Consider the following 16,712-nt stretch of genomic DNA (forward strand, 5'->3'; position numbering starts at 1 on the left):
TAGTTACTTGGACATCAGTTCATGTTGGATGATAGTGCAAAGCGGACACTAGTAAATCTGCAGACTCTTGTTTCAGTTGAAGTCATCATCTAGAGATGGGTGTACTGCAAAAGACCCTATCGTCCATTCTCTGTATTAATGTGTTACTGCCCAAGACAGATTTATCATAGAATCATAGAATTTACAGTGCAGAAGGAGGCCATTCGGCCCACCACGTCTGCACCGGCCCTTGGAAAGAGCACTCCACCCAAGCCAATACCCCTATCCCCGTAACCCAGTAACCCCACCCAATCTTTTTGGACACCAAGGGCAATTTGGCATGGCCAATCCACCTAACCCACACATCTTTGGACTGTGGGAGGAAACCGGAGCAACCGGAGGAAACCAACGCACAAACGGGGAGAATATGCTGACTCCGCACAGACAGCGACCCAAGCCGGGAATCGAACCTGGGACTCTGGAGCTGTGAAGCAACAGTGCTAACAACTTATACCTCGTTAACCTTCAAGTGAGGCACTGGGTGCCTTCTGCTCTCAGGCCACCATTCAAAGAAGAGCAAGGGGAGTCCCCTCCAGTGTCCAGGGCTAACCCTTAACCCACAGCCGAATGCACTTGCAAAGAAAACAGGTTGTTAATTGCTGACTGTGGGAGCTTACTGTGAGCAAATTGGTTGCCAGGTTTCAAACAATTACATTGGCAATTTCACCTCAGTAATATCTCATTGGCTGTAAATGTGTTTTGGGGATGTCTGAGGCTATCAAAATGCACACTGCTGGAGGGTTCAGTATGACCCGGGATGATTCTCTATGAAAGGAGTTGCCCCTAAGGTTTGTGCTGCTGTGGTTTTCTGAATGTTCCTGAGCAGTGGCGTCGTTCCCCTCAGGACCAAACTCAAACATCTTCACTTGTTTTACAGACAACCTGCGAATCCAGAGGTGCTGCTGTGTGAGGTACTCATCCTTACGTTTCCACAACCCCTCTGATAATGCTGAGCTAATGTCAGCTGGCCCAGTTTATGATATTATAATCCAGATCGTGAAGGCTTGGAGCTCAGCGACCCCCTGCAGTGACATTCCCATCTGTTTTAGCTATTTCTGTCAATATGGCCTAACTCCCTCCCCCTCTTTGCTCACCCTGCACAGCGGGGTGGTAAAGGGCAAAGGTCAGCTGAGGATTGCCAACTTTCCAGGATTGCCCTCGAGTCTCCAGGAATGAAAATTTAATCTCCCGGGGGATGGACGCAGCTGCGAGGAGAAAAGCCGAGAGAAAAATCATTTACTCTAAGCATTTTTGTTGAATATTTATTTTTAAAATTGGAGCTGGCGGGGTGAAGTCAATTGAGCAATGGAGAAGGAGTGTGCAATAATGAATGTGCTGGGTGACAACAGTGGAAGTTTGGGGGCAGGGAATTATGTGACAATAAATCCAGGAATACGAGTTGGCCAATCGAATGTCATTCCAAGGATGAGGGACGGCTGGATTAAAAGGGGAGGAGAGGTGAGGGGGGTTTCCACAAAGCATGTCCTTGTACTGCACTCTAAGAGGGGTGTACCTCCCATTCCATGTCGCAAATTGGTCGCAGCAGATTGTGAGGGGATCCGAGGAGGTTTCTGCCTGGGGTCCCGCTGACTATTGCTGATATTGTGATCACGGAGGATGGGGGTCCCGAGGTGACAATGGTGGGCCAAGTTCTTTATGTTAGCCATTCCTGCCCCTCTGAGGCCCACAATAATTGGCTGACTCTGGCTCCTTGGTGGGTCGCTTCAGTTCCAGCGCCTGTAGAAATGGTCAGCGTGAACAGGGTGCAGCATCCAACTAACACTAACCTAAAATGGCAAGCTGGGACTCAGGACTCCAATTCCTCACATTAATTGGGGCCTACTGCATGAAACAGGCAAGCGCATCGAACACCCGGTGGTGGGGTCCTTTCAAAGTGGTGATGCCCAGACTACTGGGCCCATCTTGATACCATTACCATCTCCATTAATGCCAAAAAGGGAGCCAAAATGGGCCTGATTCACTTTGAGCTAAAGATTATCTCTCCTGTAGTAGAGTAACTAACTCTCCATCATTGCGTGGGAGTTTTAGGGAGTTAAAACCTAATTTCCAAGATGTTACTTTGTGAGTGAAGGACCCAAGGAAACAAAAACATTCAGGCATTTAAAGAGAATTACAAAAAAGAGGCCAGAGTTGGAGGATAACACAGTCCTTAGGGCTGGAGGAGGTTGGGTGAAGTGGGGCCAAAGTAATGTTGAGGGCGTTATTTGACAAGGGATTAAGTGTGCCTTGCTGACAGTGAGATGCATTTGAAGTCATCGTATTTGTTGTAGATATTGTAACGTCTGCTGTACTAAAGTGTGATATGAAGTATGATTCTCCCTGTTTGTCTCGCAGTATAAGAGCAATGTCAAACAGGTAAAGACTCTCTGGTCCAGTCAGGTTGTCCCACACAGTTATGACCGCTTTGTGCATCACAATATATACACTCCCCACCAAAAACAATGTGATCTCTTCAGAGACATGAGAAAACCAATCCCCTCCCCCACCAAATTAATATTAAAAATCTGGGAAATTCCTTTCCGATTGAAAGTAGGCAAGGAGATCACTGTGGCCCGGGCAGTCTCTACATTTACTACAAGGCGGTGCCATAATCGTAGGCATTAATTAAAGATGACCTGCGCATTGTCTGATTATCCTCGCCTTGCACTAACTATCCCGGGATAAGGAGATTAACTGGGCCGACGTCATGCTGAAGGTTAGTCCTAAAGCTGTTCTCAGGCTGGATTTAAGAAGTAAAATCGCGCCAAGAGATAGGTTCTCTGAAAAGCATCACCCCCCTTCCCAGAGACTCCCACTCCTGCACTCCGTCTGCCCCTATTCAGTTGAGTGGAGTTCCGTGGATCTCCTCTGCACTATGGCTGATGGTCAGTTGTAGGCCCATGAGTGTGGAGATTGAGTGACTTGGCCTTAGAAAGATGGCTTTTCGCAGTCTAGTCAACAGTCCGTGGAGGAATCAGAACAGCACCTTTCAGCCAAAGGAGACCCCTGTCTCGGAGCAAGGGGAGACTGTCATTGGCATTTACCTGCTGACCCTCGGTACGTAGCAATGGTTCACTCTCTACATAGAATCACGTACGTTACGTACAATTACATGCAGTATGTAAGTTTTTATATGGAATTATACAAATTACTTTGAATTCACAGCACAGGAACAGTTTGTTCAGTCTAACTGATCCATGCTGATGTTTATGCTCCACAGGGTTCCCCTCTCATCCCTCGCCCCATTGACCTATTCTTTTCCTCATTTCTCCCTCATGTCTTTGTCCAGCTCTGCCTGAAATGCATCCGTACTATTCACCTCAACTCCTCCCCGTGTGGCAGTGAGTTCCACATTGCGACCACTCTCTGGGTAAAATGTTCCTCCTCAATTCCCTATTGGATTTATTTGTGGCTGTCTTATAGTTATGGCCCCTAGTTTTGGATTCACTGCCAAGGGAAAACATCTCTACAACGACCCTAACAAACTCCTTCATACGTTTAAAGATCTCTACCAGGCCACCCCTCAGCCTTCACTTATCCAGGGGGCGGGAGAAGTGGAGGGAGGGAGGCTGCTGCTTGTTCTGTTGAGGTAATGTAAAGTATCTGGGGCGCCATTCTCCGACCCCCCAGCGGGTCGGAGAATCACCGGGGGCTGCCGTGAATCCCGCCCCCCGCTCTCCACTGCGCATGCGCAAGAATGCCGTCAGCGGCCGCCGACGCTCCCGCGCATGCACCGCCCGGGGATGTCATTTCCGCGCCAGCTGGCGGGGCAACAAAGGCCGTTTCCGCCAGCTGGCGGGGCGGAAATCCCTCCGGCGCCGGCCTAGCCCCTCAATGTTGGGGCTCGGCCCCCAAAGATGCGGAGCATTCCGCACCTTTGGGGTCGGCGTGATGCCCGTCTGATTGGAGCCGTTTTGGGCGCCAGTCGGCAGACATCGCGCCGTTGGGGGAGAATGTCGCCCCTGTTTTCTGAGGGGGCGGGGGGGAGGGGGGGGAGATGGCTGGAGGTTTCTTCAGACTGAGTTGCAGTCAAACGCATTCTCCTCTCCTGGGTGTTATCCCTTTGACAGGATGCTAATCCATCCTCTCTCTCTCTCTCCCTCTCGGCTTCTTTCTCTAGGTTGGTTCTCCTGGTTTGGAAACAGCGTGGTGATATTTGTGCTGCACAGGCAGAGGACAACACTACAAGCGACAGACTATTTAACCTTTAACCTGGCCCTGTCAGATGCCAGTATTTCTCTTTTTGGATACTCCCGTGGAATTATAGAGATTTTCAATGTATTTCGAGATGATGGCTTTCTGATCACGTCGATATGGACCTGTCAGGTATGGTGCGCTGACAAGCAGCGCGACTGTAATAACCTTCTAGGCTTTTCTTTGGTGACCCGGTGAGCAGCTCTCTCAACACTAAGACTGAAGATCATGGGTAGACGTTTACGTCTGTCAGGTGGTTGCATGCCCAACCCCCGACGCGCGTTAAATAGCACGCGATGATGATGGGCACGTATCCTGATATCATCGTGCACTACGTGCTATTTTGGTCAGCGGATGCAGGCGCGATCGGCAGTGTGCCCACTGACAATTATGCTTCTTGTTGAGGGGATTAAATCCCCAATTGGCCAAGATTCTATGTGCCCCGTGCGATTTAAGCTAGATGCACGGAAAACACTTTTTGGATTCAAAGGCGGGATGTCAGGGGAATGAAGCAAACGCTGGAGGAGGAGTTGGGAGTTTCAGGGAGTGAGTTGAGGTGTTTTGGGGTTTTGAGAGAGTGTTTTTAAATGTTTAATTAACTTAATCTTTATTGTCACATGTAGGCTTACATTAACGCTGCAATGAAGTTACTGTGAAAAGCCCCTAGTCGCCACATTCCGGCGCCTGTTCGGGTACACAGAGGGAGAATTCAGAATGTCCAAATTACCTAACAGCACGTCTTTCGGGACTTTTGGGAGGAAACCGGAGCACCCGGAGGAAACCCATGCAGACACGGGGAGAATGTGCAGACTCCACATGGACAGTGGATCGAACCCAGGTCCTCGGCGGCGTGAGGCAGCAGTGCTAGCCACTGCGCCGCTGTGCTGCCGATGCGCTGGCCATTCGGCAGGAGAGTGGATCCATTCTTTCCTGTCCCTAGGCCGATTCCGGGTGGTCTGTCCGGTTTCAATCTTTTTTGACTTTGTGGTGGTTTGATACACCAGAATGGCTTGCTGGGCCATTTCAAAGGGCATTGGAGAGTCAATTGCAATGCTGTGGGCCTGGGGTCACATTGTTGCACTTTTTAGCCTTAGTTTTATTACCTCTGATTATGTCACCTTTGCTCACGAGTCGATCTGGAGGTTAATCCAGGGGCCGTTAACGGGCCGGGTGTGGCTGAGATGTGCCTTTTTGGCATATCTATCTGGGTTGTTCTGTGCGCAGATGAGGCAATTCTCAATGTAATGGGATACATCCTCTTTGAGATTAGGCCACCAACAAAGCTGTTTGAGGTGGGCTGCGGTGGGTTCGATTCCCTGGTGTCCATGACCATCATAGAATAAACAGATTATTTGGTTCCTATCCTGCTCAGGAACTACATAAAGGGTGTCCTTTAGCACCACACCGTCATGTGTGGTTGTTGTATTTCTGTACCTCTCGTATGAGGCTGGAAACTTCCCTTTCACGATCTCAGTGAGAGCGCCATCCTGCTTCTGGGCCTCTACTAGATCTTCGATCCTAGTCTGCGTGACCTGAACTGCACTCACTGGCGCACTCACTGGGGCGCACTCGGGGGGCTTCCAAAAATACCCATGCCTGGATCCTGCCTTAGCCAGTGCGTCGGCTTTTACAGTTCCAGGGAGGGAGGAACAATGGTGGCTGCGGACTTTTATAATGCCAAAAGTCCTGTCCTTGGCTTTTTGCAAAATATGGCGGAGTAATGGGGCTGAGGGGAGGGGTTTCCCATCCGCAGAAACAAATCCTCTTGTTTCCCAGAGGGGCAGAAATTCAGTGAGGCTGTTGCACACGTATAGACTGTCTGAATATATGTCTGCTGGGCTGGGGAAGGAATCTGGGTGGTCCACAATGTAAGCGATGGCCGCAAGCTCTGCTGCCTGCGCGCCTAAGTGTCCGGGTAATTTTAATGCGATTTCCTCGAGGGCGCGTCCCTGCGCGTCCTCCACATAAATCCCACAACCTGTTATGCGTTGCCCATCCAGGACTGTGGAAGATCCATCCACATAAATCCTAATGGGGTCACACGTGTCTGGGTGAGGGGGGGTTCTGAGATGGAGTGGCTAGTTTTCTGGGGGCTGTTTTCACGATAAAGGGGCCTGTATTATGGTGGGGCGAGATGATTTCACACTCATGGGGGGTTCCGGGGTACTGTAGATTGTCCGCTAAGTATGTGTGAGTCTTTGTCCGTTTTACTGTGATGTCCCGTCCCTGCAAGAGAAGGGTCCACCTAGCAGCGCGGATTTGGCTGACGGTACCGTCTTTAAGTCGTCCGTCTAGTAAAAGTTGGGTGGGGGTGTGCTCGGTCAAAATGGTGATGGGGTTCAGTCCGGTAATGTATGAAAAGTACTGGACTGCCCAGAAAACTGCGAGCAGGTGCCTCTCACAGGCTGAGGATCCCTGCTCCACAGCATCTAAAATCCGGGAGGCATAAGCCACGGGTCTTAGCTGGTCGTGGCGTTCCTGCAGGAGCACGGCTGAAAGGGTGCGGTCTGTGGTCGCTAACTCTATGGCGTAAGGGGAAAGCGGGTCTGGAACTTGTAGTGCGGGGGCGGCTATGAGTGCCTGTTTTAATGATTCCACAGCATCCGTATGCTGCGGAAGCCATTCCCAGGGGGCTCCTTTCTTTAGGAGGTCTGAGAGGGGCGCTGCCTTGCTGGCTAAACCGTCAATGTGGTTTCGGCAGTAGCCAACCAATCCTAAAAACGACCGGAGGGCTGAAACGTGTTGGGGAAGGGGCAATTTAGCGATCGAGTCAATTCTTTTATGCTCGATCTCGGTTTTGCCGTGTGTGATAATAGTACCCAAATATACCACTTTCTCTTCCAATATCTGGGCCTTTTTGGGGTTTACTTGACAGCCAATGGAGTGTAGTAACTCTAGGAGTTCGGACAGAAGCTCAATGTGCTCTTCCTTCGTGTCTGTCTGCAGCAGTAGATCGTCTACATACTGTACCAGACATTCGGGGCGAGAAAATGTTGCTAGTCCATTTGCCAGCTGTCGGTGGAAAATGGAGGGGGAGTTGTGGAAGCCTTGTGGCAGGCATGTCCACGTGTACTGCTGCGCTCTGAAAGTGAAGGCAAATTTATACTGGCACGCCTTTGCCAATGGAATGGACCAGAACCCATTACTGACGTCCAAAACCGTGAAATATCGGGCATTGAGTCCCTGTTTGAGCATGGTCTCGGGACTTGTTGCAACGGTGGGGGGTGCTGCGGGGGTGACTTTATTAAGTTCCCGATAATCAATGGTCAAGCACCATGATCCGTCGGGCTTTCTTACTGGCCAAATCGGGGCATTATTAGTTGAGGCTACCGATCTTAGGACGCCCTGCTCTAATAAGCTTTCTATGACCTTTAGGATTTCTCCCTCTGCTTCTAGGGGGAATCCGTACTGCTTTTGGGGTCTAGGGTCCGGTCCTGTTACTTGTACGGAGCCAGTCATCCGTCCACAGTCGTGTTTGTGGGTCGCGAATGCTGCCCTGTTGTTTTGAAGGACTGCCCTAACCTGTCGGTCCGTGCTGAGTGTGGTGGGGTTGAACCAAAACTCGCCTACTGCGCTAATTTTGTTCATATAATCCCCTATATTGAGCGTTGTGGGGGCTCTAGCGGATTTCGCCATCTTCCAGACACACTGGTTGACAGGATCGGAAGAGAGGTGATGAGAATTCATGAAGTCGATCCCCAAAATGTGCTCTGCTGTTGGGGGCAGGTCGACTAACACTACGGGGTGTTTTGTATTAATGGTGCCGATTTGGATGGGTACAGGGGTTGTGATGTGTCCCTGCTGTGAGTGGCCTGTGAAGCCACTGAGGGTGATAGTGGCTGTGGTGGGCCACGTGTCCTTACCAAGGGTGGAGGAATTTAAGGTTGTGCGGGACCCCCCTGAGTCCCAGAGAAGCTCGATCGGCTGTCCCCTAACCTTTGCTGCGACTATGGGTCGTCCTGACCTATCCCAAATGGTATCGCAGACCCAGCTGGGGGAGCCTGTACACCGTCAGTCCGTTCCGGTCAAGTCTGTCTGATCGGACTAGGCGCTAACGCTATGTATGGGTTCTGCTTTTTTCTTATTGATAGTGCCTGTCTGTTGGGCTCTCTGTGGCTTTTTAGGGCCATTGCATTCTTTGGCAAAATGTCCCAATTGTCCGCAATTGTAGCATTCTTGCGGTTTTGCTGGGGGGCTGCTCTTTCCCTCGTTTACCCAGGCGGGGTTGTGAAGAGTGGTTCTTACTGCCTGCACGTCTGCGGCGGCTTGGTTTTCCTCAGGGGTTCTAGCTGCAGGTTTACCGTGAGCTGCTTGTTCCCAAACGCGGGACAATCTTTTGACCACCCACTTCTCATTGTGAGCCTCCTCCGAGTGGTCAGAATTACTTCAGGCATTCTGTCCTGCTTCCATGGCACGGGAGATAAGGGTGCGGGTCCATTTGGCCATATTGTCTGCGGACAAATGGGCACGGTCTACATTTCCGAAAACGGCTTCAAAGTGAATCCACAAGCGTCCTGCGAACGCTGTGGGGTGTTCAGACTTTTTCTGTCTGCACTTATTTAGACCGTCTACGGGGTCGCCCCGGTTGTACCCGATCACATCCAGGATCGCGGTATGCATTTCGGCAAGGGTGCCTCCTCCTACATTCTGTGGGTCAGGAAGGGCTGCTGCGACCGATGGGTCTAAGCTGAGGACTGTGAGCTTTACCTGCTCTGTCTCATACAGGCCGTACATGGTCGCCTGGTGTTTGGCGGTGGCGAAGAAATGGTGTGGGTCTGAAGCGGGGAGGAACGGTGTGATTTTAGCACACGCGACCCGTAATTGGGTCACTGTGAGGGGGGTGGAATATAAGACTTCCGCCTCGTCTGCTGTGGCGATGCGGTGGGTTGTTACAGGGTTCATGGGAGCCTGTATTACCTGCTGTGTGGGGGGTGGGGGTGCTCTCCTCCTTTGGGGCTTTCCCCGCGCACATGCTCCCTGAACATATCTCTGCGCTGACTCTTGCAATTCTTCCCAATCAGGGCCGTCTTCCTGTTCTAAACTTTCCCCAAAGGTGTCTTGGAATCCCTTTTGGACAGAAAGCATTGCTTGCAGGTCTGCAATTTGCTTTCGGCACTTCGCATGGTCTAAGGTACTCTGCCTTTGTTCTGTGGTTGCAGCGTGGAGCGCTCTCAAGGCTGCCTTGAGATCACTACACTGCTTCTGTAGCGTCTCCACCTGCTTCTCTGTCTCTTTCTTAACCAGGACGGCATGCTGCGTGTCCTGATAAGCCTTCTCATACTGGGATTGAAAACTGCTTAAATGCGCCAGACAAGACTGGTGACCCCGTTTGGCGTCAGCCACCTCTTCGTCCTTGGCTTCTAACTGCCTTTTCAATTCCAGGTTCTCTTTTTCCATCTCGCATACATCGATTTTACTCATACGATGTATGCCTTCTATTTCTTTTCGGAGCGTCCTGACGACCTCCTCTGTGCCTCGCAATTGTGCCATGCAGGACACGATTGCCATCGGCTTGCGTGCTTTCGCTAAGCTTTTCTTATGGATTTCACTCATGTTCTCCCACCAAGTATGCCCTATACTTCCGGGACCTGAGTCGTCATTATTACAGAAACCGCTCCACACGGGCCATCCTTTGCCCTGCAAAAATTTGCGAATTTCCACTTCCCAAATGGGACACTGTCCCACTTTAATGCTGCTGATCGGTGCGACCGCAAATTCTTCGGGGTTCATGAGGCATTGCATTGCCTGCATGGCCATCTCTCTTATCTGCTCGCTACGTTCAAATTTGGAACAGGGGGCTAAGGTGGTGTCGTAGATGCGGGTACGGCTTGCGCTAATTTCTGAAAATAGAGACTGCCGACAGTTTTGACGCAACAAAAATCTATCAGTTTTACCTTATAACCCTGTTAGTTACGCATGCATACATACACTTCCAAATTGTGAATAATTAACCAGAATCGCTTGAACACTTGTGGGGTATTTTTTGCTTTTGCTTCCAATTGGATTCTATTCAAATTTCTGGGGTTCTCCCGGAGTGGTTTTCCACTTCTATGTCGGGTCCTGGCGGAGTCGCCAATTATGTTGCTCTTTTTAGCCTTAGTTTTATTACTTCTGATTATGTCACCTTTGCTCACGAGTCGCCAGGTATCTTTCTGATACCGCCACGTGGTTCAAGCTCGAGTTATGATTAATAAGTCAGCACACCGCTTAGTAAGATTGAAATCAACGGTCATTTATTATATACAACAATTAACGCTTACATAATAATCCTACTATCTATATAGAAACCTATCACTACTGGCCAATACTTAACTTTAGGAAGGGCCCACCAGGTCAGGGAAATGAATGGCTTATCGAATCGGATCTGGCCTGCGGGATTCAAAAAGGCTGATACGGGTCGATGGCTAGGAGTCTTTATCGGGTAGCGATCGCTGGAGTCAGACTTACTGTTTCTGGTTGATGTTCTTGCGAAGGTCTCGAGCAGGTGAAGAAGGGCGAGAGAGAGAGAGAGAGATCTGAACTTGGCCCCTCACTTTATAGGGCCCAGGGGCTTCCTGCCTCTTGGGGCGGTCCTTGACCCTGAGTCCCTAGTGATTGGACTTGTTCCCAGTCACTGGGTTCGATATGTCCAATAACGGGGCGATTCCTCGATCGGGGGGTGGTCGTTCACCTGTCTTTGTTTCGGCCACTGCAGGCGCCGACAGGTCTGGTCCGGCATTCAATTGCTAATATGTTGCAATTGTTCCTGGGGATAGCTGATTAAACTGCAAATGTCTTGGTTGATGTGCTGCTAATAGTCTTGAGTATCGATCTGGGCCGACTTCCCCAGAGCCGAATACGCTATTCTGTCTGCAGCTGTCAGTTTGTGTCCTGTTGGCTGCTTTTCCCATCAGCCTTTTCGGTTAGCCATTTTAAATCGGGTTTTGGCCAAATTAATAAGGAATCAGCCATTTTAGGTGGCTACAACATGAAGACCAGACCAGGTAAGGAGGGCCGATACTGTCCCTAAAGAATCTAGTCATCTGTTGACCCTGCAAAATCCTCCTTATGAATATTTGGGGGCTTGTGCTAAAGTTCGGTGAGCTGTCTCACAGACTAGTTTAGGAACAGCCTGACATAGTCATACTCACAGAATCATACCTTACAGACAATGTCCCAGACACCACTATCACCATTCCTGGGTATGTCCTGTCTCACCCAGCAGAGGTGGCAGCACAGTGATGTACAGTCGGGATGGAGTTGTTCTGGGAGTCTTCAACATCGACTGTGGACCCCATGAAGTCTCAGGGCTTGAGGTTAAACAGGGCAAGGAAACCTCATGCTTGGTTACCTTGTACTGGCCACCATCAGCTGATGAATCAGTGCACCTCCATATTGAATACCATCTGAAAGAAGCACTGAGGATGGTAATGGCACTAAATGTACCATGGGTGGGGGCTTCATTGTCCATCACCAAAAGTGGCTAAGTGGTACCACCACAGAGTGAGGCCCAAAAGGATATAGCTGCTGGGACTGCAGCAGGTGGTGAGGGAATCAGCAATCGGGAAATACAAACTATACCTCATCCTCACCAACCTGCCTGCCACAGATGCTTCCGCCCCTGACAGTATCGGTAGGAGTGACCAGCACACAGTCCTTGTGGAGACAATGTCCCGCCTTCACATTGAAGATACCCTCCATCGTGTTGTGTGGCACTACCACCGTGCTAAATGGGATAGTGATGTACCGTCAATTACCAGGAGACGAGAATGGTGAAACAATCGAGGCTTTATTGCACAAGATGTTGTGCCTCCCACAGCTGGAACCAGAATGGGAGCAGTGCAGGCGAGCATACACTTTTATACACTGCCTGCTGCCTAGTGGTGTCTACCACATTCACCCCCTGTTAAAAAAAAGTCCGGCGGGGGGTGACGAAAACATTACAAATTAAGTCTGTCGGGGGCTTTGACCCTCCGCCGCGATCGCCTCAGTCCTGGTGGTGATGTGGGCACCGACTTGGTCACCTGTGACTCCGGGAGCGTGTTGTCCTCGTCTTCATCACCCCTGAGTGGAACCAGTAGGAGGACGGATCCCGCTGGGGTAGGGGCTGCGGTGAGGTTCACTGGTGGGAGGGGGGGGGTCAGGTCGGGGGTGGGGACCCAGCGGGTGGCAGGTCCCGGAGGGAGATTGTGTCTTGGCACTCGTCGGGGTGTGCCACGTAGGTGTACTGCGGGTTCGCATGTAGGAGGTGGATTTTTTTCGACCAACGGGTCCGACTTATGGGTCCGCACATGCTTCTGGGGAGGACGAGTCCAGGAACTGTCAGCCATGTTGGGAGCGAGACCCCGGAGGTGGACTTCCTGGGGGAGGCAAACACACGCTCGTGAGGGGTCTCGTTAGTGGCGGTGTAGAGGAGCGACCGGATGGAGTGGAGCGCGTCGGGGAGGACCTCCTGTCAGCGGGAGACCAGGAGATTTTTAGACTGTAGGGCCAGCAGGATGGCCTTCCAGACGGTCCCGTTCTCCCTCTCCACCTGCCCGTTTTCCTGGGGGTTGTAGCTGGCCGCCCTGCTCGAGGCGATGCCCTTGCTGAGCAGGAACTGACCCCCGAGGATCCCCGATCGCTGTGGATGTAGGTGGGGAAACCGAACAGAGTGAAGATGCTGTGCAGGAATTTGATGACTGTGGCAGAAGTCATGTCGGGCACGGGATGGCGAAGGGGAACCGGAAGTACTTGTCAATTACGTTGAGGAAGTACACGTTGCGGTTGGTGGAGGGGAGGAGCCCTTTGAAGTCCATGCTGAGGCGTTCAAAGGGGCGGGAGGCCTTCACCAGATGTGCTCTATCTGGCCGGTAGAAGTGCGGCTTGCACTCTGCGCAGACTTGGCAGTCTTGGTTACGGTCCTGACCTCCTCAATGGAGTAGGGCAGGTTGCGGGCCTTGAAAAAATGGAATGACCGGGTGACCCCCGGGTGGCAGAGGTCACAGTGGAGAGCCCGGAGTCGGTCCACTTGTGCGCTGGCACATGCACCACGGGATAGGGCATCAGGGGGCTTGTTGAGCTTCCCCGGGCGATACAAGATCTCATAATTATAGGTGGAGAGCTCGATCCTCCACCTCAAGATCTTGTCATTTTTGATCTTGCCCCACTGTGAATTATTAAACATGAAGGCAACCGACCGTTGGTCAGTGAGGAGAGTGAATCTCCTGACGGCCAGGTAATGCCTCCAATGTCGCACAGCTTCCACAATGGCTTGGGCCTCCTTTTTGACAGAGGAGTGCCGAATTTCGGAGGCATAGAACATAGAACATTACAGCGCAGTACAGGCCCTTCGGCCCTCGATGTTGCGCCGACCTGTGAAACCACTCTAAAGCCCATCTACACTATTCCCTTATCGTCCATATGTCTATCCAATGACCATTTGAATACCCTTAGTGTTGGCGAGTCCACTACTGTTGCAGGCAGGGCATTCCACACCCTTACTACTCTCTGAGTAAAGAACCTGTGGTGGTATGTATTAGGGGTAATACGGTACACCACGTGTCGACAGGCTATTGGTGGAGGGATGCCAGGTCCTGATAGGATCTGCCACCTACTGGACTCCACCCAGAAATGCTGGTATAAGAACCCAGCTTTTCCCTCCATTTCCTCAGCAGCTGCATTCTGTAACCACGCTGCTGGGGATAAAGTTCTGCTTAATAAAGCCTTCAATTGATATTACCTCAACCCGCCTCGCGTCATATTGACGGTGCTACAGAACCTACCTCTGACATCTGTCTTATATCTATCTTCCCTCAATTTAAAGCTATGTCCCCTCATGCTAGACATCACCATCCGAGGAAAAAGGCTCTCACTGTCCATCCTATCCAATCCTCTGATCATCTTGTATGCTTCAATTAAGTCACCTCTTAACCTTCTTCTCTCTAACAAAAAGTCCCTCAGTCTTCCCTCATAAGATCTTCCCTCCATACCAGGCAACATTCTGGTAAATCTCCTCTGCACCTTTTCCAATGCTTCCACATCCTTCCGATAATGCGGCGACCAGAATTGCACGCAATAGTCCAAATGCGGCCGCACCAGAGTTTTGTACAGCTGCAACAGGACCTCATGGCTCCGAAACTCAATCCCTCTACCAATAAAAGCTAACACACCGTACGCCTTCTTAACAACCCTCTCAACCTGGGTGGCAACTTTCAGGGATCTATGTACATGGACACCGAGATCTCTCTGCTCATCCACACTACCAAGAATCTTACCATTAGCCCAGTACTCTGTCTTCCTGTTCTTCCTTCCAAAATGAATCACCTCACACTTTTCTGCATTAAACTCCATTTGCCACCTCTCAGCCCAGCTCTGCAGCTTATCTATGTCCCTCTGTAACCTGTAACATCCTTCCGCACTGTCCACAACTCCACCGACTTTAGTGTCATCTGCAAATTTACTCACCCATCCTTCTACGCCCTCCTCCAGGTCATTTATAAAAATGACAAACAGCAGTGGCCCCAAAACAGATCTTTGTGGTACACCACTAGTATATGGACTCCAGTCTGAACATTTCCCATCAACCATCATCCTTTGTCTTCTTCCAGCTAGCCAATTTCTGATCCAAACTGCCAAATCACCCTGAAACCCATGCCTCCGTATTTTCTGCAATGGCCTACCGTGGGGAACCTTATCAAACGCTTTACTGAAATCCATATACACCACATCAACTGCTTTACCCTCATCCACCTGTTTGGTCACCTTCTCAAAGAACTCAATAAGGTTTGTGAGGCACAACCTACCCTTCACAGAACCGTGTTGACTATCTCTAATCAAATTATTCCTTTCCAGATGGTTATACATCCTATCTCTTATAAACCTTTCCAAGACTTTGCCCACAACAGAAATAAGGCTCTCTGGTCTATAGTTACCGGGGTTACTCCCCTTCTTGAACAAGGGGACAACATTTGTTATCCTCCAGTCTTCTGGCACTATTCCTGTAGACAAAGTTGACTTAAAGATCAAAGCCAAAGGCTCAGCAATCTCCTCCCTAGCTTCCCACAGAATCCTAGGATAAATCCCATCCGGCCCAGGGGACTTATCTATTTTCAGAATTGCTAACACCTCCTCCTTATGAACCTCAAGCCGTTCTAGTCTAGTAGCCTGTATCTCAGTATTCTCCTCGACAACATTGTCTCTTTCCTGTGTGAATACTGATGAAAAATATTCATTTAGCACCTCTCCTATCCCCTCGGACTCCACGCATAACTTCCCACTATTGTCCTTGACTGGCCCTACTCTTACCCTAGTCATTCTTTTATTCCTGACATATCTATAGAAAGCTTTAGGGTTATCCTTGATCCTACCTGCCAAAGACTTCTCATGTCCCCTCCTGGCTCTTCTTAGCTCTCTCTTTAGGTCCTTCCTAGCTAACTTGTAACTCTCGAGTGCCCTAACTGAACCTTCAAGTCTCATCTTTACATAAGCCTCCTTCTTCCTCTTGACAAGTGTTTCAACTGCTTTAGTAAACCACAGTTTCCTCGCTCGACCACTTCCTCCCTGCCTGACAGGTACATACTTATCAAGGACACGCAGTAGCTGTTCCTTGAACAAGTTTCACATTTCCATTGTGCCCATCCCCTGCAGCTTTCGTCTCCATCCGATGCATCCTAAGTCTTGCCTCATCGCATCATAATTGCCTTTCCCCCAGATATAACTCTTGCCCTGCGGTATATACCTATCCCTTTCCATCACTAAAATAAACATAATCGAATTGTGGTCACTATCACCAAAGTGCTCACCTACCTCCAAATCTAACGCCTGTCCTGGTTCATTACCCAGTACCAAATCCAATATGGCCTTGCCTCTCATTGGCCTATCTACATACTGCATCAGGAAACCCTCCTGCACACAGTGGACAAAAACAGACCCATCTAAAGTACTCAAACGATAGCGTTTCCAGTCAATATTTGGAAAGTTAAAGTCCCCCATCACAACTACCCTGTTACTTTCGCTCCTATCCAGAATCATCTTTGCAATCCTTTCCTCTACATCTCTGGAACTTTTCGGAGGCCTATAGAAAACCCCTAACAGGGTGACCTCACCTTTCTAACCTCAGCCCATACTACCTCAGTAAACGAGTCCTCATCAAATGTTCTTTCTGCCACCGTAATACTGTCCTTGACTAACAATGCAACCCCTCCCCCTCTTTTACCACCTTCCCTGAGCTTACTGAAATACCTAAACCCCGGTACCTGCAACAACCATTCCTGTCCCTGCTCTATCCACGTCTCCGAAATGGCCACAACATCGAAGTCCCAGGTACCAACCCATGCCGTAAGTTCACCCACCTTATTCTGGATGCTCCTGGCATTGAAGTAGACACACTTTAAACCACCTTCCTGCCTGCCGGTGCACTCCTGCAACGTTGAAACCTTACTTATGACCTGACTACTCTCAAACTCCTGTTTACTGGAGCAACAATTCAGATTCCCAATCCCCTGCTGAACTAGTTTAAA

At 50.1% G+C, this 16,712-nt stretch overlaps 1 protein-coding gene across 1 annotated transcript in view; it reads left to right on the top strand.

Moving 5' to 3' along the window:
• Window positions 1-2,901: 2,901 nt before the first annotated feature.
• LOC140411623 (opsin-5-like) overlaps window positions 2,902-16,712 on the top strand; it is a 66,114-nt gene continuing 52,303 nt past the window's right edge. The window contains exons 1-2 of the mRNA XM_072500679.1: window positions 2,902-3,096; window positions 4,160-4,365. Of these exons, the coding sequence (XP_072356780.1) occupies window positions 2,976-3,096; window positions 4,160-4,365 (327 nt within the window). The 5' untranslated portion in view covers window positions 2,902-2,975. The remainder of the gene's footprint in view (window positions 3,097-4,159; window positions 4,366-16,712) is intronic.

This window comes from Scyliorhinus torazame, chromosome 4, assembly GCF_047496885.1.
Source record: "Scyliorhinus torazame isolate Kashiwa2021f chromosome 4, sScyTor2.1, whole genome shotgun sequence".
In the NCBI taxonomy this organism is placed as follows: Eukaryota; Metazoa; Chordata; class Chondrichthyes; order Carcharhiniformes; family Scyliorhinidae; genus Scyliorhinus; species Scyliorhinus torazame.